Source organism: Oncorhynchus keta, chromosome 16 (assembly GCF_023373465.1).
Source record: "Oncorhynchus keta strain PuntledgeMale-10-30-2019 chromosome 16, Oket_V2, whole genome shotgun sequence".
NCBI classification, from domain to species: Eukaryota; Metazoa; Chordata; class Actinopteri; order Salmoniformes; family Salmonidae; genus Oncorhynchus; species Oncorhynchus keta.
The window spans coordinates 382,734-403,269 of record NC_068436.1 but is presented as its reverse complement, the minus strand read 5'-3'; the positions used below and the strand labels follow the sequence as shown (position 1 = coordinate 403,269).

At 41.7% G+C, this 20,536-nt stretch overlaps 1 protein-coding gene across 2 annotated transcripts in view; it reads right to left on the bottom strand.

The window, feature by feature from the left end:
- LOC118395306 (microsomal triglyceride transfer protein-like) overlaps positions 1–20,078 on the bottom strand; it is a 38,955-nt gene extending 18,877 nt beyond the window's left edge. The window contains exons 1-11 of one of the 2 annotated variants that reach the window (XM_052464370.1): positions 19,957–20,078; positions 17,378–17,562; positions 15,309–15,452; positions 13,133–13,240; positions 12,477–12,733; positions 11,969–12,119; positions 11,438–11,595; positions 10,881–11,049; positions 6,751–6,858; positions 5,995–6,207; positions 3,213–3,424 (exon numbers count right to left, since the gene is read on the bottom strand). In XM_052464370.1, coding sequence (XP_052320330.1) covers positions 3,213–3,424; positions 5,995–6,207; positions 6,751–6,858; positions 10,881–11,049; positions 11,438–11,595; positions 11,969–12,119; positions 12,477–12,733; positions 13,133–13,240; positions 15,309–15,332 — 1,400 coding nt within the window. In that variant the 5' untranslated portion in view covers positions 15,333–15,452; positions 17,378–17,562; positions 19,957–20,078. Of the gene's footprint in view, positions 1–3,212; positions 3,425–5,994; positions 6,208–6,750; positions 6,859–10,880; positions 11,050–11,437; positions 11,596–11,968; positions 12,120–12,476; positions 12,734–13,132; positions 13,241–15,308; positions 15,453–17,377; positions 17,563–19,369; positions 19,904–19,956 lie in introns of those variants that run through there. The other variant, XM_035789016.2, reaches the window with a different exon arrangement.
- Between the last annotated feature and the right edge of the window lie 458 nt (positions 20,079–20,536).

Below are 20,536 nucleotides of genomic sequence, written 5' to 3'. Positions count from 1 at the left end.
CTCACAGACCTGTAACTTCTTAAGAGGCTCCTCTGTCCTCCACTCGTTACCTGTATTAATGGCACCTGTTTGAACTTGTTATCAGTATAAAAGACACCTGTCCACAACCTCAAACAGTCACACTCCAAACTCCACTATGGCCAAGACCAAAGAGCTGTCAAAGGACACCAGAAACAAAATTGTAGACCTGCACCAGGCTGGGAAGCCTGAATCTGCAATAGGTAAGCAGCTTGGTTTGAAGAAATCAACTGTGGGAGCAATTATTAGGAAATGGAAGACATACAAGACCACTGATAATCTCCCTCGATCTGGGGCTCCACGCAAGATCTCACCCCGTGGGGTCAAAATGATCACAAGAACGGTGAGCAAAAATCCCAGAACCACACGGGGGGACCTAGTGAATGACCTGCAGAGAGCTGGGACCAAAGTAACAAAACCTACCATCAGTAACACACTACGCCGCCAGGGACTCAAATCCTGCAGTGCCAGACGTGTCCCCCTGCTTAAGCCAGTACATGTCCAGGCCCGTCTGAAGTTTGCTAGAGAGCATTTGGATGATCCAGAAGAAAATTGGGAGAATGTCATATGGTCAGATGAAACCAAAATATAATATATTTTTGGTAAAAACTCAACTCGTTGTGTTTGGAGGACAAAGAATTCTGAGTTGCATCCAAAGAACATCATACCTACTGTGAAGCATGGGGGTGGAAACATCATGCTTTGGGGCTGTTTTTCTGCAAAGGGACCAGGACGACTGATCCGTGTAAAGGAAAGAATGAATGGGGCCATGTATCGTGAGATTTGGAGTGAAAACCTCCTTCCATCAGCAAGGGCATTGAAGGTGAAATGTGGCTGGGTCTTTCAGCATGACAATGATCCCAAACACACCGCCCGGGCAACGAAGGAGTGGCTTCGTAAGAAGCATTTCAAGGTCCTGGAGTGGCCTAGCCAGTCTCCAGATCTCAACCCCATAGACAATCTTTGGAGGGAGTTGAAAGTCCGTGTTGCCCAGCAACAGCCCCAAAACATCACTGCTCTAGAGGAGATCTGCATGGAGGAATGGGCCAAAATACCAGCAACAGTGTGTGAAAACCTTGTGAAGACTTACAGAAAACATTTGACCTCTGTTATATACCATTTGTTGGCAATGACAAAGTATTGAGATAAACTTTTGTTATTGACCAAATACTTATTTTCCACCATAATTTGCAAATAAATTCATAAAAAATCCTACAATGTGATTTTCTGATTTTTCTCCCCCATTTTGTCTGTCATAGTTGAAGTGTACCTATGATGAAAATTAGAGGCCTCTCTAATCCTTTTAAGTGGGAGAACTTGCACAATTGGTGGCTGACTAAATACTTATTTGCCCCACTGTAGTTGTCATTACAGTCATAAATACCTCTTCCCCCCTTTTTTCTCTCTCTACCCTACTGATGTTACATTTGCAAACCCCTTAGTTAACATAGAGATTCTGGGAACATCAGAAGGTAGGGGGAAATTAACTATATTATGGTATTCCGACCAATTGAATATATGCGGTGGTACTTAATGAATATGATGTCAGTTCGGTTGTCATCTGAGACATTCTCATCAATGATAAGATGACAAAGTCTACAGTGGAAAGTCTACATATCAGAGTTATCGGATTCACATGGAATTGTTGTTCAATTTAAATGTTTGAATATTAAATTATTTGTGATGGGATGAAATGTGATTTTAGCTTCTAAAATGTGAGAATTGGGTTTTCATAAGGTTAGGGCTCTGCTCTGCCAGCCCCAGTGAAGAGTCATGGGTTATAAAAAAAAATTCAGTCACAGCCTTCTCGCTCCACTATATAAAGCCTTGACGACAATATAACCTCCTGTTCAGAGGATGTGAGGACGACGGTCCGATGTCAGAATGGTTCAGAAAATAACTACAGAACGAAGCCAACATCAGCGTGAGTTTTGGTTGTGAATGGTATGAACTTTGAACTCTTATTCACTACAGAAGTGATACCTCCTAGCCGTTGAGTTAGCAACAGCAGCTGCAAACGAGGGTTAGGAAGAAACAGACAGAGTATCCCGTCTATTACACAACGATGTTACTACAATTGACCACCAGAGACATTCTTAAAAGGACTCGGTTTGGTAACACGGCCTTCCATCTACCACCAACCTACTGAAGTGCAGCTCAAATTAAATATTTATTGCATTTTCCTTTTCCAAATGGGAGGTAATTTAGAATGCATAAGATCCTGTATTTACGATAGCACAGCTTCTTCCTTTGTTACTCAGTCTTCCCGCTCTTTCACTCAAACCCAGACCCTTTTCTTTTGTGTAACAAGCTGTCATATCTGTTCCGCCCGCTAGGGACTATAGGTTTGCCACTGCGCAAACATGTCTATAATAGATATAAAGGCTGTTAAGATACTGTTTCAAGAAAGGAGTGTATATACTTGGCCTGGAAAAGCGGTTTTATGCGTTTTTTTACTACGCAAGAAGTTACGAGTCCTCACTGTCCGAGAGCGAGTCAAGACCAAGTACAAATGTATCCGACACTAGACCGAGACACTCAATATGTGATCTCGAGACGGGACTGTTAGTAGGTGCCAGGTGCACAGGTTTGTGTCAAGAACTGCAAAGCTGCTGGGTTTTTCAACCACCCAAAGGACATCCAGCCAACTTGACACAACTGTGGAAAGCATTGGAGTCCAACATGGGCCAGCATCCCTGTGGAACGCTTCCGACACCTTGTAAAGACAATGCCCCAACGAATTGAGGCTATTCTGAGGGTGGGGGGGGGGCTATGAGTCTATTCTTGATGTTTTGTACACTCAAGTCCCCTAAAATGGGGGGACTACATACATTGCTGTAATTTCTAAAAGGTTCAACTAATATGGATGGAAATACCCTCAATTAAAACTGACAGTCTGCACTTTAACCTCAAACATTGTATAATTTCAAAACAACAAAATGTGTCACTGTTCCAATACTTTTGAAGCTCACTGTAAGTAATGCCTGCCTTCAATTTAGGATTTTAATTAAATAAAATGAGTGCCTGCTGGTCTAGCAAGTAACACCACTGCCTGCACCACATATACACCACCCCAGTGTGGGTACGAATCCCAGCCCAATGCCAGTCTCCCCACTCATTTAGTGCTGTTTCAGTCTGAATAAAATGAAAATAACAAAAGAATGATCAAATCAAATGTAAATCCCATCACCCACCTGGCAGGCATTTCAAAATGGAGGATGTCCTTGACCTTGGAAAGCATGTACTTGTTCAACTCTTTGGGAAGGTTTCCGATGGACAGGAGCACATTCTTCACCTCCATGTATGAGGGGTTGCTGCTAAAGACGACATCCGCGGCTGCTGCCCTCACATTCTTCTCGTAGACCCGGCGGTTCTGGTGGTACACTCGGTTCACCGTCTGCTTCACCTGAAATGGAGTGAGGCACGAAAACAGTTTAAAAGATCAGTTTTGGTGGCCAGGCTGGTCTAGTGCGGGCGCACACCTATGATGTTGGCATAAGTTTGAACCCGACCTAATGCCCTTTAACACAACTTCTCTCTATAGTTCCCCACTGCTATCATCCTTTCTATAAAATCTGAAAATACACACACACACACACACACACACACACACACACGGCCAAAAGTTTTGAGAATGACACAAATATACATTTTCAAAGTCTGCTGCCTCAGTTGGTATGATGGCAATTTGCATATACTCCAGAATGTTATAAAGAGTGATCTAATTAATTGCAATGAATTGCAAAGTCCCTCTGCCATGCAAGTGAACTGAATCCCCCCAAAACATTTCCATTGCATTTCAGCCCTGCCACAAAAGGACCAGCTGACATATCAGTGATTCTCTCGTTAACACAAGTGTGAGTGTTGATGAGCACAAGGCTGAAGATCACTCGGTCATGCTGATTGAGTTTGAATAACAGACTGGAAGCTTCAAAAGGAGGGTGGTGCTTGGAATCGTTGTTCTCCCTCTCTCAATCATGGTTATCTGCAAGGAAACACGTGCCGTCATCATTGCTTTTCACAAAAAGGGCTTCACAGGCAAGGATATTGCTGCCAGTAAGATAGCACCTAAATCAACCATTTATCGCATCATCTAAAACTTAAAGGAGAGCAGTTCAATTGTTGTGAAGAAGGCTTCAGGGCGCCCAAGAAAGTCCAGCAAGCACCAGGACCGTCTCCTAAAGTTGATTCAGCTGCGGAATCGGGGCACCACCTGTACAGAGCTTGCAGCAGGCAGGCATCTGCACGCTCAGTGAGGCGAACACTTTTGGAGGATGGCCTGGTGTCAAGAAGGGAAGCAAAGAAGCCACTTCTCTCCAGAACAAACATCAGGGACACACTGATATTCTGCAAAAGGTACAGGGATTGGACTGCTGAGGACGGGGGTAGTCATTTTCTCTGATGAATCCCCTTTCCGAATTTTTGGGGCATCCGGAAAAAAGCTTGTCCGGAGAAAACAAGGTGAGCGCTACCATCAGTCCTGTGTCATGCCAACAGTAAAGCATCCTGAGACCATTCATGTGTGGGGTTGCTTCTCAGCCAAGGGAGTGGGCTCACTCACAATTTTGCCTAAGAACACAGCCATGAATAAAGAATGGTACCAACACATCCTCCGAGAGCAACTTCTCCCAACCATCCAGGAACAGTTTGGTGACTAACAATGTCTTTTCCAGCAAGCTGGAGCACCTTACCATAAGGGAAAAGTGATAACTAAGTGGCTTGGGGAACAAAACATCAATATTTTGGGTCCATGGCCAGGAAACTCCCCAGACCTTAATCCCATTGAGAACTTGTGGTCAATCCTCAAGAGGCGGGTGGACAAACAAAAACCCACAAATTCTGACAAACTCTAAGCATTGCAAGACCAGAGGACATTTCTCCAAAAAGTACGATCTTTGTCCACATGTGCAGTTGCAAACTGTAGTCTGGCTTTTTTATTGCAGTTTTGGAGCAGCGGCTTCTTCCTTGCTGAGCGGCCTTTCAGGTTATGTCGATATATGACTTGTTTTACCGTGGATAGAGATACTTTTGTATCTGTTTCCTCCAGCATCTTCACAAGGTCCTTTGCTGTTGTTCTGTGATTGATTTTCACTTTTTGCACCATGTACATTAATCTCCAGGAGACAGAATGCTTCTCCTTCCTGAGCGGTATGACGGCTGCGTGGTCCCATGGTGTTTATACTTGAGTAATATTGTTTCTACAGATGAACGTGGTACCTTCAGACGTTTGGAAATTGCTCCCAAGGATGAACCAGACTTGTGGAGGTCTACAATTATTTTCTGAGGTCTTGTCTGATTTCTGTTGATTTTTCCATGATGTCAAGCAAAGAGGGACTTGAGTTTGAAGAAGGGCCTTGAATTACATCCACAGGTACACCTACAACTGGCTCAAATTATGTCAATTAGCCAGCAGAAGCTTCTAAAGCCATGACATAATTTTCTGGAATTTTCCAAGCTGTTTAAAGGCACAGTCAATTTAGTGTATGTAATCTTCTGACCCACTGGAATAAGTGATATAATCTGTCTGTAAACAATTGTTGGAAAAATTACTTGTGTCATTCACAAAAATATCCTAACGGACTTGTCAAAACTATAGTTTGTTAATTAACAAGAAATTTGCGGAGTGGTTGAAAAATTAGTTTTAATGACTGCAACCTGAGTGTATGTAAACTGTAAAATTCTTTATAAATTAAATTAGCTAACATTTATAAAAAACACATTTTCCTTTGTCATTATGGGGAATTGTGTTTAGATTAATGAGGAAAACAAACCATTTAATATATTTTAGAATAAGGCTGTAGCATAAAAAATGTGGCAATGTCAAGGGGTCTGAATTCGGAAAGTATACAGACCACTTGAATTTTTCCACATACTTTTGGTACTCTCAGTGTCTATCGAAAAAAGATAAATATATCTAAATATATGGCTCTGGGAATGGCAATCCAGCTTCCCTCATGAATGATTGTCTGGCCTCACCTCATCTGTGATGAGGGTGACGTCGTATCTCTGCAGGGCTGTGAGGGAGATGGTGCAGTATGCCCCGACCTCCGACTCAGCATATTTGGAAAACAGGGGAATGGCCTCGGGCAGCAGGGAGTTCTTCAGCGCTAGCAGGTACATCTGAATGTCTGACTCCACCTGCGTACTGTCGGGACCTTCCAGAATCATCTTCTTCACCTCAACCACAGTCTGCGTTGGACATGGGACAAAAACACACACAATAAATCAGCCAATGTATAGTTCCTTTAAAGAATTTGTGACTTTCTTTGGTGCATTTCACAACGGGATAATTTCTGTATATTTTCAAGCTATCAGACACAGCTACCTCTCACTACTGTTTCACTTCACTATTCCAGTCTGGCATTCTAATAGTGTCACATTTGGCTCAGTTAAAAAAGTCCAATCAGTATTATCTTGGTTGAAGATGATTCAATTGCTTAAAAAGGGACATTTAAACACATTTTACTTCATATTCATCGAGACAATGCCTACTCATAGTTGGTTAAAATCATATGATGCACAACAAGATGACGTCATCGGAAACACTTATATTCATCCATCTTTTGAACTATGAAACAGAAAAACGCCATTTTCACATTTGATGACATTGGGGTGGTGCTTGAGATTATTAATATGAAGTAAAAAATAATGTTTTAATCCCTTTAAGAATGTGTTTTGTACAACTCCCCTCATTATAGACACGGGCTAAACATATTCGATAGCTTTACTCACTGGTAGCTCGCAACCTCCTTTTTGACAGAGTTTGTGCACAATGGCACCCATGATGATCACCACCGATTCTTTGATGTCTTTACTGCCAATCTTGCCCTTTGAAATGTCCTGAAAAAAAACTGTGTCATTATCATCATATGATTTATCATCATACAGTACCCCAAAAAACATGATTTTAAATAAAATTGCAATTTTGGAAGTCATTAGAGAGTAGGTACAAAATCTAAGAGAAGGAGAAACAACTGCCCCACAAATAATGTATGTGTTATTTCCTTTAACGCAACACAGGACATAGCCAGACTGAGCCACAGAAATGCTACAATCAAATATGTCATGAAGGGTGCATTGAGAGCGCTGGGTCGTGATCAGTATGGAGAAAACATTTTCAAATGGCAAGGTTGAAAAATATTTACACTACCAGTCAAAAGTTTGGACACCTACTCATTCAAAAAAAAAAAGAAGTATTTTCTACATTGTAGAATAATTGTGAAGATATCCCAACTATGAAATTACATTATTCCATACAACAACAAAAAAAGTGTTAAACAAATCGAAAAACATATTAAAAATGTAAGATTCTTCAGAGTAGCCACCCTTTGCCTTGATGACAGCTTTGCACACTTTTGGCATTCTCTCAAACAGCTTCATGAGGTAGTAACCTGGAATGTATTACAATTAACAGGTGTGCCTTGATAAAAGTTAATTTGTGGATTTTCTTTCTCTTCTTAATGCGTTTGAGCCAATCAGTTGTGTTGTGATAAGGTAGGGGTGCTATACAGAAGATAGCCCTATTTGGTAAAAGAACAAGTCCATATTATGGCAAGAACAGCTCAAATAAGCAAAGAGAAACGACAGTCCATCATTACTTTAAGACATAAAGGTCAGTCAATCCAGAACATTCAAGAACTTTAAACATCAAAACCATCAAGCACTATGATGAAACTGGCTCTCATGAGGACTGCCACAGGAAAGGAAGACCCAGAGTTATCCTCTGCTGCAGAGGATAAATTCCTTAGTGTTACCAGCCTCAGAAATTGCAACCCAAATAAATGCTTCCGAATTCAAGTAACAGACACATCTCAACATCAACCGTTCAAAGGAGTGCATGAATCAGGCCTTCATGGTTGAATTGCTGCAAAGAAACTACTACTAAAGAACACCAATAGGAAGAAAAGACTTGCCTCCCGGGTGGCGCAGTGGTCTAAGGCACTGCATGTGCCACCAGAGACTCTGGGTTCGAGCCCAGGCTCTGTCGCAGCCGGCCGCGACCGGGAGGTCCATGGGTTGACGCACAATTGGCCTAGCGTCGTCCGGGTTAGGGAGGGTTTGGCCGGTAGGGATATCCTTGTCTCATCGCGCACTAGCGACTCCTGTGGTGGGCTGGGCACAGTGCACGCTGACCAGGTCGCTAGGTGCATGGTGTTTCCTCTGACACATTGGTGTGGCTGGCTTCCGGGTTGGATACGCGCTGAAATACTGGGGGCAGTATTTCGTTTTTGGATGAAAAACGTTCCCGTTTTAAACAAGATGTTTTGTCTCGAAAAGATGCTCGACTATGCATATAATTGACAGCTTTGGAAAGAAAACTCTGACGTTTCCAAAACTGCAAATATATTGTCTGTGAGTGCCACAGAACTAATGCTACAGGCGAAACCAAGATGGAACTTCAAACAGGAAGTGAGCCAGATTTTTGAGGCGCTGTGTTCCAATGTCTCCTTATATGGCTGTGAATGCGCCAGGAACGGGCCTACACTTTCTGTCATTTCCCCAAGGTGTCTGCAGCATTGTGACGTATTTGTAGGCATATCATTGGAAGATTGACCATAAGAGACTACATTTACAAGGTGTCCGCCTGGTGTCCTCCGTCGAAATTGGTGCGTAATCTCCAGCTGCATGTATTTTTCCATGTGATTCAGATGAGAAACCAAACTTCCACGAATGACTTATCATCGAATAGATGTGAAAAACACCTTGAGGATTGATTCTAAACAACGTTTGCCATGTTTCTGTCGATATTATGGAGTTAATTTGGAAAAAAGTTCAGCGTTTTGATGACTGAATTTTCTGGGTTTTTTCTTAGCCAAACGTGATGAACAAAACGGAGCGATTTGTCCTACACAAATAATATTTTTGGAAAAACTGAACATTTGCTATCTAACTGAATGCTAGGCTTAATGCTATGCTAGCTATCAATACTCTTCCACAAATGCTTATTTTGCTATGGTTGAAAAGCATATTTTGAAAATCTGAGATGACAGTGTTGTTAACAAAAGGCTAAGCTTGAGAGCCAATATATTTATTTCATTTCATTTGCGATTTTCATGAATAGTTAACGTTGCGTTATGGTAATGAGCTTGAGGCAATAATTACGATCCCAGATACGGGATTGCTCGTCGCAACAGGTTAAGAAGCAGTGCGGCTTGGTTGGGTTGTGTTGCGGAGGACACATGACTTTCAACCTTCGTCTCTCCCGAGCCCATACGGGAGTTGTAGCGATGAGACAAGACAGTAACTACTAACAATTAGATACTACGAAATTGGGGAGAAAAAAATTTTAAAAACTAAAAAAAGAAGAAAAGACTTGCTTTGGGCAAGAAACACAAGCAATGGACATTAAGACTGGAGGAAATCTGTCCTTTGGTCTGATGATGCCAAATTTGAGATTTTTGGTTCCAACCGCTGTGTCTTTGTGAGACACAGAGTAAGTGAATGGATGATCTCCGCATGTGTAGTTCTCACAGTGAAGCATGGAGGAGGTGGTGTGATGGTGTGGGGGTGCTTTGTTGGTGACACTGTCAGTGATTTAGTTAGAATTCAAGGCACACTTAACCAGCATGGCTACCACAGCATTCTGCAGCAACACACCATCCCATCTGGTTTGCGCTTAGTGGGACTATCATTTGTTTTTCAACAGGACAATGACCCAACACACCTCCAGGCTGTGTAAGGGCTATTTGACCAAGAAGGAGAGTGATGGAGTGCTGCATCAGATGACCTGGCCTCCACAATCACCTGACCTCAAACCAATGGAGAGGGTTTGGGATGAGTTAGACCACAGAGTGAAGGAAAATCAGCCATCAAGTGCTCAGCATTTGTGGGAACTCCTTCAAAACCGTTGGAAAAGCATTCCAGGTGAAGCTGGTTGAGAGAATGCCAAGAGTGTGCAAAGCTGTCAAGGCAAAGGGTGGCTACATTGAAGAATCTCAAATATAAAATTGATTTTCATTTGTTTAAACTTTTTTGGTTACTATATGATTCCATGTGTTATTTTAGTTTTGATGTCTTCACTATTAATCAACAATGTAGAAAATAGTAAAAATAAAGAAAAACCCTTGAAGTAGTAGGTGTCCAAACGTTTGACTGGTACTATATGTATAATAAATAAATGTACCAACACTTGCACTTGACCCCCCCCCCCCTTCTAGCTCTGACTCTACTGATAGCTACATTATTGAGGAAATATTTACTTTCTATGCCTGCGATATGTGGTTGTCCCACCTAGCTATCTCAATATGAATGCACTAACTGTAGGTCCCTCTGGATAAGAGTCTGCTAAATTACTAAAATGTAAAGTTGTAAAACATTGCGCTAATGTTCTTACTGAATATTGCCCTGTTGATGAGCATAAGGGTGCTTTCAAATCAGAAAAAAATGGATACGTATAAAAAACACAGTTAGTCAATGATTTTCACTGGGAGCCGTGCGTTGGGGGAGGGTACAGTGTTGTGCTGCGCAGTCCGTCAGAAGTCACAATGATGCATTTTTGGGCTCCCGAGTGGCGCAGAGGTCTAAGGCACTGCATCTCAGTGCAAGAGGCATCACTGCAGTCCCTGGTTCCTATCCAGGCTGCATCACATCCGGCCGTGATTGGGAGTCCCGTAGGGCGATGCACAATTGTCCCATTGGCTGGGGTAGGCAGTCATTGTAAATAAGAATTTGTTCATAACTGACTTACCTAATTAAATAACGGTTAAATAAAACATCTGTCTAACCAATTGAAAACATTGAACTGACTTTTTACCAAACAATTTCTCACCATCCTGCTGTGTTGGACATGATTTTAATTTATTTTGATTTGAAGGCACCATAAGATGTAGAGTTTGAGCAAGAGTCAGCCATTGGCCACTCACCACCAAAGCCTGGAGCATTCTCTCGTTGGGGTGCGAGGCAAAGCCGCAGGCATACAGGAACCTCTCCTGCAGAACCATGCCTTTGGGGTCGGCAAAGTTGAGGAACTGCAGCATGGCGTCCAAGGAATCGGGCGTCTGGGACGAGGTCACGGCGTCCACCACCTGAGGTCTGCAGACCCCAAGAGAGTTGGAGAGAGGCGGTGAGTCAGAAGTCATATCTAAAATGGCACCATATTCCCTATATAGTTAACTATGTGGCTCTGGCCAAAAGAAACATGGGGCGAGAGACAGACAGCAAGGAAACGGGGTGAGGAGTCTCTACATCTCATGAGAAAGCATCAAAGCCTGAGAGAGAGAGAAAAAAAGACAGAAAAATAGGAGAAAAATAGGAGATCGAGAAGAGAAAGAGTGATATTAGAGAAGTGAAAATAAAGAGAAGAAAAAGGGAATGAAGCGGGAAAGACAAAAAAAAGAGGAGAGCGAGAGAAAGAGGCAGACAGAAAGAGAATGAAAAGGAGGGAGAGAGAGACCGAGGTGTGAAAGTGCTAGGGATTTACAAGGCAGTCTTGCTGGAGCGCTTCAGCACTTGGAGGATCTCGTCCTTGGAGGCTTTCCTTATGCTCTGGATGAGAGCCAGGAAGCTTCGGGGAGCGATGGCCTTAGACAAGCTATCTGGTTCAAACTGCTTCTGGACTGCTTGCCAGTGCTCAAACAGCTAGTGGGATGGGCAGAGAAAAGGAAAAGAAAGGAAAAATAGTCATGTATTAATTAAATGTTTGGTTGGCAAGGACATGTATCGACAGTGTGGTACAGTGTTGGCAAATGCAGACTACTAATAAGGGCAGCTTTTCACACTATTGTAACACCCGCACTCTGATAATTTAATTCTAGCACCATTGCAGCAATCAACCAGGCCAGCATAGTTTTGCCCTGCTCTGCTCTTTTTAATTATTCTTTAGCAAAGAGTAATTTTTTTAAGCATTTGTTTTGACAGTATATTGGAACCTTTCAGAGGGAAAAGTCAGTGTCCAAGGTTGACAACAACCTGAAGCAATTTCTTTGCTTTATTGCTTCTCACAACCACTCACCGATTGACAGCCCTTGCATTGGGATTTGACCTTCTCAGCTGCCACACCAACAGCAAACAATTTCTCATCAAGTGATTTGACAACACTGGCAACATTCTTCCCCGCAGCCTCAAACGGCCCAGCCTCAATTGCTACCAGCGTCAAGCTTTGCCTGAGGACAACATAAAATAACAAATCCATCATCAAATCCATCAGTTTCTGTTCCTTTTGCTATTGGTGTTCTCAGAAAGCCTTTTCAATCAATAAGTGAAAAAACAACATTACTTTCACAATGAAAAATGCATGTGTTGAATTAGTGTAGTAAACAAAAGAAGAAGAAAATAAACTATTGCCTCAAAGTTTACAGGATATGTTTTTCACCATTAACATTCCATTGGACTCCCTTGTGTCTTATATTTCTTAAAACTGCATTGTTCGTTGAGGGCTTGTAAGTGAGAATTTAATGGTAAAGGTCTACAATTGTATTCGGAGCGTGTGACAAATAACATTGGATTTGTGCCAATCTTACCTGGACACTATTTTAGCAGCGGTGGTGCGGCGTGCATTGACTGCTAAGATGTGAGTCTCCTTGGCTATGGCTGACTTAATGAAGCCATCCTCCAGGGTGAAAACAGTGACAGAGCTGGACTCCCCACTCACGCCCAGGACCTGAATGTAGGTGGTGAAGCCGGTCTCTGCGGTCTTGCAGGTCTCCAAAGCCTTGGTCCTTGTCACCTGGCCCTGGGCAGCCTTATACTCTACCGTACACCTCCCGGACACGTCATTCTGTTCCCAGACCAGACAGATCAGTCAGCCAACCAAGTACTCATACAGAAAACCATTGAAAAACAGTTTTAAGCAATTGTTTGAATGATTTACATTGAGAATTCATATAATTGTATTTTACAGTGCATTATTTTTTTATATATTTTTTTGATGACATGATATCATGGCAATTACATGAGTATCCACTTATTACTTTTTGGTTTCTCTAGGAATCATTGAAACAAAAATCATACATTTAATCAATTTAGTACATGTTGTGGTGGTTACCAATTGAGTTTATTAAAAATGACCCAAAAGTAATTTCTCTTAGTAAGTGCCTGCTAAAATACGACTGTAGAGTCAAAAATTTAACTGTTTCCATGATTACCTATAACTGCATATGCATTGGATCTCATTTACCTCTATAACCTTCCCAGATCTGCATTGCACCTGCAGCAGGCTGGCCACACCCCTCTTCAAGTTCTTAATGGAAGCAGGCTCCGCCTTATAGCAGTAAAAGCTGCTCACCTGAAACAGAGGAATGGAACAACAAACAAGTCAATGCGATACGAAAGTGACTTCTTATTTGCTGAAAGTGTGCATAGTAACAATGCACTAGAGTCAAAATGACAGGGAACAGTGACATAACTGTAGTTCTCAGATTAACATTATCTAAGTGCCTCAGAATATCATGTGATGTCAACAAACGGAAAAGGGTCTGACTTCATAGGATCTGACTGAACTTCATCTTGAGGGTGTTCCTTGCGAGGGAGTTCCTTTTTTCTTGGCAAGGTATGCACATGGCATTGCGCAGGGGCCAATATGAGTGCCATTTTCTTGTCAAGGAATGCCCACGGCAAGGAACGCAACCCAAGACAAATTCTGCAGTCAGACACTATCAAACAAATGTCTTATTCACTTTCCCAGCATATTCCACTCAACTCAGGGCATCATACTATAAATCACACTTTGAGGCCTAGATTAAATGACTAGATTGATTAGGCTTTATTTACTATATTTGTTAAAAACTATAACCTTCTTTAACCTTATTTGTCCATATTCAGCCTTTATCAACTCAATAGTGATAGAAAGCTTTATTTGAAAAACCATGTCTAACATTGCAGAGATTGCAGAAAAAAAAGGCTTAAATACAATACAGAAGTACAAAGGTTGCAGACAATAGATCACATTGTAGTAAAAACAAACACATCGTCACCCTAAGGTCACCATTATCACAAAAGTTTCAAAATCTTTGTCACTCGTTCATTAACTTACACTCACTGGGAAGTTTATTAGGTACATAGGTGGCTCCTACAGACAGTGAGTCACGTGGCTTGTAATATGAAGCAGGCAAACAGGCATCAAGGCATTCAGTTACTGTTTGATTGAACATTACAATAGGCAAAACAAGTGACATAAGCATCTTTGAGCATGGTATTCTGGGTTTTTCACACACGACTGTGTCTAGGTTTACAGAGAATGGTGTGACAAACAAAAACATCCAGTCAACGGCAGTCCTGTGGGCGAAAACAGCTTGTTGATGAGTGGGCCAAGGAGAATGACATGAATCATGCAAGCTAACAGACGTCCAATCTGCATCAACTGTGTGATGCCATCTCGTCAGCATGGACCAACATCCCTGTGGAACATTCCTGTGGAATGCAAAGGGGGGTTCGACTCGGTAGTAGATGGGTGTATCTAATAAACTGTCCGGTGAGTGCATGTAATCACTTATTATAGTTTGTAATACTATGAGATACATTTAGTTTCAATATGTACAGTCCAGTGCTAAATTGTTACTATTTTCATTACAGATTTAGCTGATCACAATGCATTCAACAGGACATTCACTGATCAACTGGTTCAACTATTCACCTCACCCTGTCTGTGTCATCAAGGAACGGGGCCCCTTTGCCACGCCAATGCCCCCACACTTGTCTCCCGTGGGATCTGATAACCGGACGGCCGGCAATCTGAAGGGTTGACCTTTGCACATACACACCATCTGTCTGGTATTTCCCCTTCCAGCGTCACCACACTAACACATTGCCAATTACAGCTCCATTAATAGTCCTCGGAAATATGGATGTCGTCAAGGATGCTCCGGAAATGGCTCCCATACTAGATTACGTATTTTTTTTATCTTAACTGATCGTAGTAAAAGTGATGGTTGATATAGAAATACATGTAAAATTGAACAATACTTTTATGACTATTGACCTATGAAGATATAACAACAAAAGTACTGCAATGATAGAAAAATAGCTATTTGTAGTATATCTAGTATACTTCTGGTAATAATTAAACACCCTACTACCTACACATGTTACTACATCTACCTATGGCAGATAATCTCCACTACAGTATACCCAAAGTACATTCGTGTTCCTAGTAACTGCCTTAAATTCAATCAATAAATGTAGTATTATGCATCGATAAAAACATACAGTAACACTTTACTTTGCGCCTGCTGGTATAATGCATTATGATCCGTTCTAATTCTTTTTTAAACCTGTTATGAGCATGAATGAGCCCCTTTATAATGTCTAATAACTGTTTGTTTCCATAGACACAAATCAACATCCACAGCTCTTACCTTTCCGTTTTTCAGGTGCACCATGAACGGCCTTTCCAGTGCTGCCAGCTTCTTCTCTCCGAGAAGGCTTTGCGTTGTTGCGCCCTGGAATATGTTCTTCTTGGCTGAGCGTGGGGCCACATTTTTTATCTTCACATTTGAGATCTGTGGATGGGAATGGAAGAGCTTGTTAGATGATCTGGAGGACAAAGAGGAGGAGGGCATAGTCATGTTAAGAAAAAAGGAGGAATTTATAACATGGATGCATGTTCCTCAACGGGCAGAAGAAAAGTTAGTGACTAAAAAGCTTATTTCAAGCAGCTCAATATCAATATTCTCCATAGAATACAACCAGAGTGGAAGGTATAGACTTCAAATAGTATTTGAAATCTTTAAAAAAAAATATGTCAGTGTTTGGTTTAGCCTGTCTGGAATTCCAGGCAGGCATGTTGGCACTTTTGAGATGACTGATTTTGGGCCAGGCACGCACAATTAAGCACAAGTTAAGTGTAACAGAATTCAAATACTATTTGAACCCAGGCCTTTTTAAATACAATTTATAAAACAGACTCCCTGAGGGGCATGTCTGAGAAGTTAAGTACTATTTTTACACAATCAGACCAGGCCTTTTTCTATTTGTGCCAATTACAGGGGACATTAAGAACCTCTTTCCCAGGATCATATCAATATGTGGTTGAGTTTTCTTTCCTTTCACATTGTAAACAATATGTTGCATGTATAAACTCCAACATGTACCCTCCCAAAACAAGAGGTGTTTTCAAAAAAAAAAATAAAAATAAAAATAAAAAAATTATATATATATATATATATATATATCCCAGGGAAACATGTAACCAGGTTTGACAAAAACTGGCTCTGTCTGACCCTGAATGAATCCTAAATCAACCCCTAACCCCTACTCACTGCGTTTGTGTAGATCTGAAAAGACTGGATAGGTCTAAGTGTTGTGGTGAACGTCCCAACTAGGCGAGGTAGGGTTACTGCCATAAACCAGTTACACATATCCAATACTCTCAGATCTAGATATGTTCTAGTGGCTGGGGTTTTAACGGTGGATGTGGGATTCAGATTAATCTATCAAACATACATTTAAGTCATTTAGCAGACATTCTTATCCAGAGCGACTTACAGTTAGTGCAGTGGTCGCCAAGCAGTCGATCGCGATCAATCTTCAAGGCATTCCATGTCATTCACCAAATATTTATGTAGAAAAGCCAACGAACGATAAAGGCTTGCGCTCCTTTTTTAAAATCGTGTTGCCGGTAGGTGCACTTGACTCAAAAGTCCTGCGCATCGGGTAGCAAAGTGTTCCCATGAGACAAACTCCACCTACCTGGCAAATCTATGACTAAATCGAGTGCACCTACTGCGCTGCCCAATCGGATAGCTCAAATCACAGTGGCTACAGAGCTTCCATGACCCTGGCCACAGCCACGTTTAATAGGCTACTAGCCTATGTACGATTGAATAACTTTTAAAACCCATGACCACAGAGAGACTCAACGATTACAGCTGTTTTTATGAGTGAGTTCATGTTCAAGTTTATATTCAGCACTGTCACTGTTTTTATTCAACACTATTACAAAACGCGCTCCTCCGTACTTCCGCTCGGGCTGCAGCTGCAATGAAAGAGTAGCCAAGTATCGATAGCCCTGCGTTTTATTATTATTAGCAGCTCTTCGTGTCGATTTTAATATTAAGGAATATTTCACTTTCTCTTGTCATAGGAACAACATGAATTTGTGCATGAGGCAGATGCGGTGCGATTCGAGTTTCGCCATCAGGTGGAAGACTGTGTCCCCTCTCTCTGGTCAGTCTCACTGGAGGAAAGGAAGGAGAGAGCAGGGACCGTGAGAGGCGGTTGGAAAAAAAATAGTTTTGAACTCGGAATTTCAAGTCAGAAACCCTGGCATCTTTCTAGAGCTCTGACTTTTCGACCTGAAGATCACTGATGTCGTGATTTGATCTCGTTGACCATCAGATGCAGGTACCATCAGTCCAGTACATTTTCCCTCAATGTAGCTATCAGCAAAGTCAGGGTGAGGAGGTGGTGCTGTGGGATTATTTACCACCAGTTGTATGAGCTGGTCGTCCTTGCTGCTGGGGTCTCTCCACACTAAATTGACATCCACGTCACTGGAGATCCTATAGCCAGAACTGCCATCTTTTGACCCCTTGGCCCTGTCCACCAGCACCTCCGTGGTGTAGCTGAATTTGTACAACCGGTCATTGTTCAGCCTGGGTCCAGCAGCACCTGAAACAACAGGAGGGGGCATGCTGGAATCACAGCGTGATATCAAAACGCAAAGTGATATGAGTGACTTAGTAGGGCAGGGGTTCTGTTTTCTTTTTGAGCCCCACTAGGCCTTTTCAAACTGCATTCTCTCAACCCAGGGATATCCTTAACCCTGGGTTAAAATTAGCCCAGGGCCAGTTTAACATCCTTTTACACAAGCATTTGTTAACCCTGGCTAGTTGAAACCAACTGTCACTTTTCTGGAGTAGAATATTCCTGTGTCACTTTTCTGGAGTCAATTGGGTGACAACCCAGGGTGTTTTCACTAGGCTAAGAGCAGTTGGAACATGGCTACGGAGATCCTGAGGACCCCAAAGGGTTGGGAGTCACTTAGACCAGGTGTTTCTCAATATAAATATCAAGGTCTTTCATCAGTAACTGCACAGTAAGCTGATTAACACTAAAGGGCCCCTACTGCTGAGTGAGATGTCTGTCAAAACAACTCCTAAAAAAATAGTTGGTATATACCATTAAGCAGTGATTGAATTAAGGTATTTTCCTCAGCAGTCAATTACTTCCCTTTGTATGTCAATCATTACAAAAAGGCTTGAGTTCAGATTGGAGGAATTAATTACTCTGTTAGATTTGTAATGTCTTGGCAACAATTAACCGTTTAACCATTACACACGTTACCTAGTCCCCTGGCTAATTGCTACTGGTTCGACAGAGAAAGATCAGGCAGGTGGATGAGACTGTGATACATGTAAAACCATGTGTAGCTTTGGGCAAAATACTTCCAAAAATCCTATCCTCTCTAGCAGATTATTTAAACCAGACAGTAATATGTATACATCCTGGATTCAGAAGGTGAGCCCTTCATGGTGGTGCAATTGCAGCTTGTAATATTGTGTCATTATTACGAGAACCCTTGTAAGCTAAACCTACGATGGTCTACGTTTCTGATGGACACAATCAACACTGGAGACAGTGAACGTTGTGGGTGGACTATTAAAGTCCTCTACTGCTCTAATACAGTGTAGCATTCCAAAAGAAGTGACATTAGGCCATGAGTCAAGACTGACGTGTCACTTTCGAGTTGCATCACCAAGTGCTGAATCAAACATACAAAATCTGTCACAGACAGCTGTATTCAACCACTTTGTCAACTGCCTCAGTTTCTACTGACCAAGTTGAACATTAAAGAATTCAATTAATATCGCCTATGATTAATAGATATGGCACCCAAAGAAACTACTTTACCACCACCAACTACAGTAGTATACAGAATACCTACCCTGCAGGTTGCCTCAAATGTTTAGGGGACTAATTACTATTGGTTGTGTACTTAAATGTTTATTTAACTAGGCAAGTCAGTTATGAAACAAATTCTTATTTACAATGAAGACCTACCCCGGCCAAATCTTAACAACGATGGGCCAATTGTGCACCGCCCTATGGGAATCCCAATCACGGCCGGTTCTGATACAATCTGGAATCGAACCAGGGTCTGTAGTGATGCCTCTAGCACTGAGATGCAGTGTCTTAGACCGCCGCACCACTCAGGAGCCCACATTACATCACCAGGAAACTCTATGTAACTATTTAGGGACGAACATGTTTTGTGAATCTCCAGCAAAAGTGATTTGTTGGTTTCTTGGCTGTTGCAAGACCATTCAAAGGTTTTATTACAGAAGTTCCAAGGTCACTGACTGTAGGCCTAGAGCCCAACTCCTAACATACTCTCTAAGCAAATCACAAACCAACACAATATAAAACAACATATTCATCACACATGTCGGTACATGAAAAAAAATCAATAACTCACCTCTATTAGAAGCAGAAAATGAAGATGTCATGCAGAGCAAAAGCACAAAGAGAGCTAACATTTTGCACTATATATTAGGAGCAAGAAGGTGATTGCAGGTAAAACTTTACTGAATAGGCGCTCACAGGCCAGAAAGAAAGGCTCAGCTACCTGAAGCTACTCAAATTATGTTAAACGATGTGGAGGGCAGAATCCAAACTCCACGCTCAAGAACTAAGTACGAGATAAAGAGCAAATCATTAACTTGTAGCGCAGAGTTTTAACAATCCCTTCAAATATCGATAGGTGCAATGCCCACTGTCGCTGGGGGATACGGGAGCAGTTAATTTAAGTTACTACACCTAATGATCGGATGATAGGCTTATCAACAGCGCATGCACAAATGCGAATTGACATCGATATTTCGTCCTCAAGCAGTAGCCTATCATGATAAAATCAGCGAGACAATTACATATAGGCTAAAACAGTAGTTTCACAGCAGTAGCGATACTTCCGAATTTGGCCCAAATTTAAGCAACAAGTTTAAAACAATAAAACTCTACATTTACAACGTACGTCTAAAGTGGTTAAACTATGGTGACATTTACCCCTCGGTTGTCAGACGGCGTCAATTTGAGATTGAATCTTTCACCTAATTTTGCATGTCGGTAATAAACAGATTGACATTGTTGCACACACGGTTGAAGGAAATTGACTATACACGTCACACTATAACTGCCAGCATATGAGCCAATGGTAAGTATTTGGTTTTTTTTTTGCCGTGTTTGTGTGCGGTTTGGGGGAATTTCTAAGCACCAGCTTGAGGTCAGTTTTGCGTTTTTTCCCCACTCTAATGGTAAGGATGGATGTGGGGACATGTGGGGAGGGGACGCTGACTGATCCGTGACCTGTGACCCCCCATTCCCATCAGGGATAAATTGATCTGGGTTTACATTATAGATGATTCAAATCTTTGATTACATTGCGAGGGAAAGGGAAATAACAGTTCTAGAATTTATCAAGCAGTAAAGTAATTTCCTTGACAGTGAAGTCGTTTTTATAATTGTCTTTATTGGAGAATCCTATCTATCTATATTTTTTTAAGCTCATATGCGTCTACTGATTAACCATAAACAAAGTATCTCACACTTCGGGAAGGAATAGGAATCCTTTCAAGGTGATACTTCT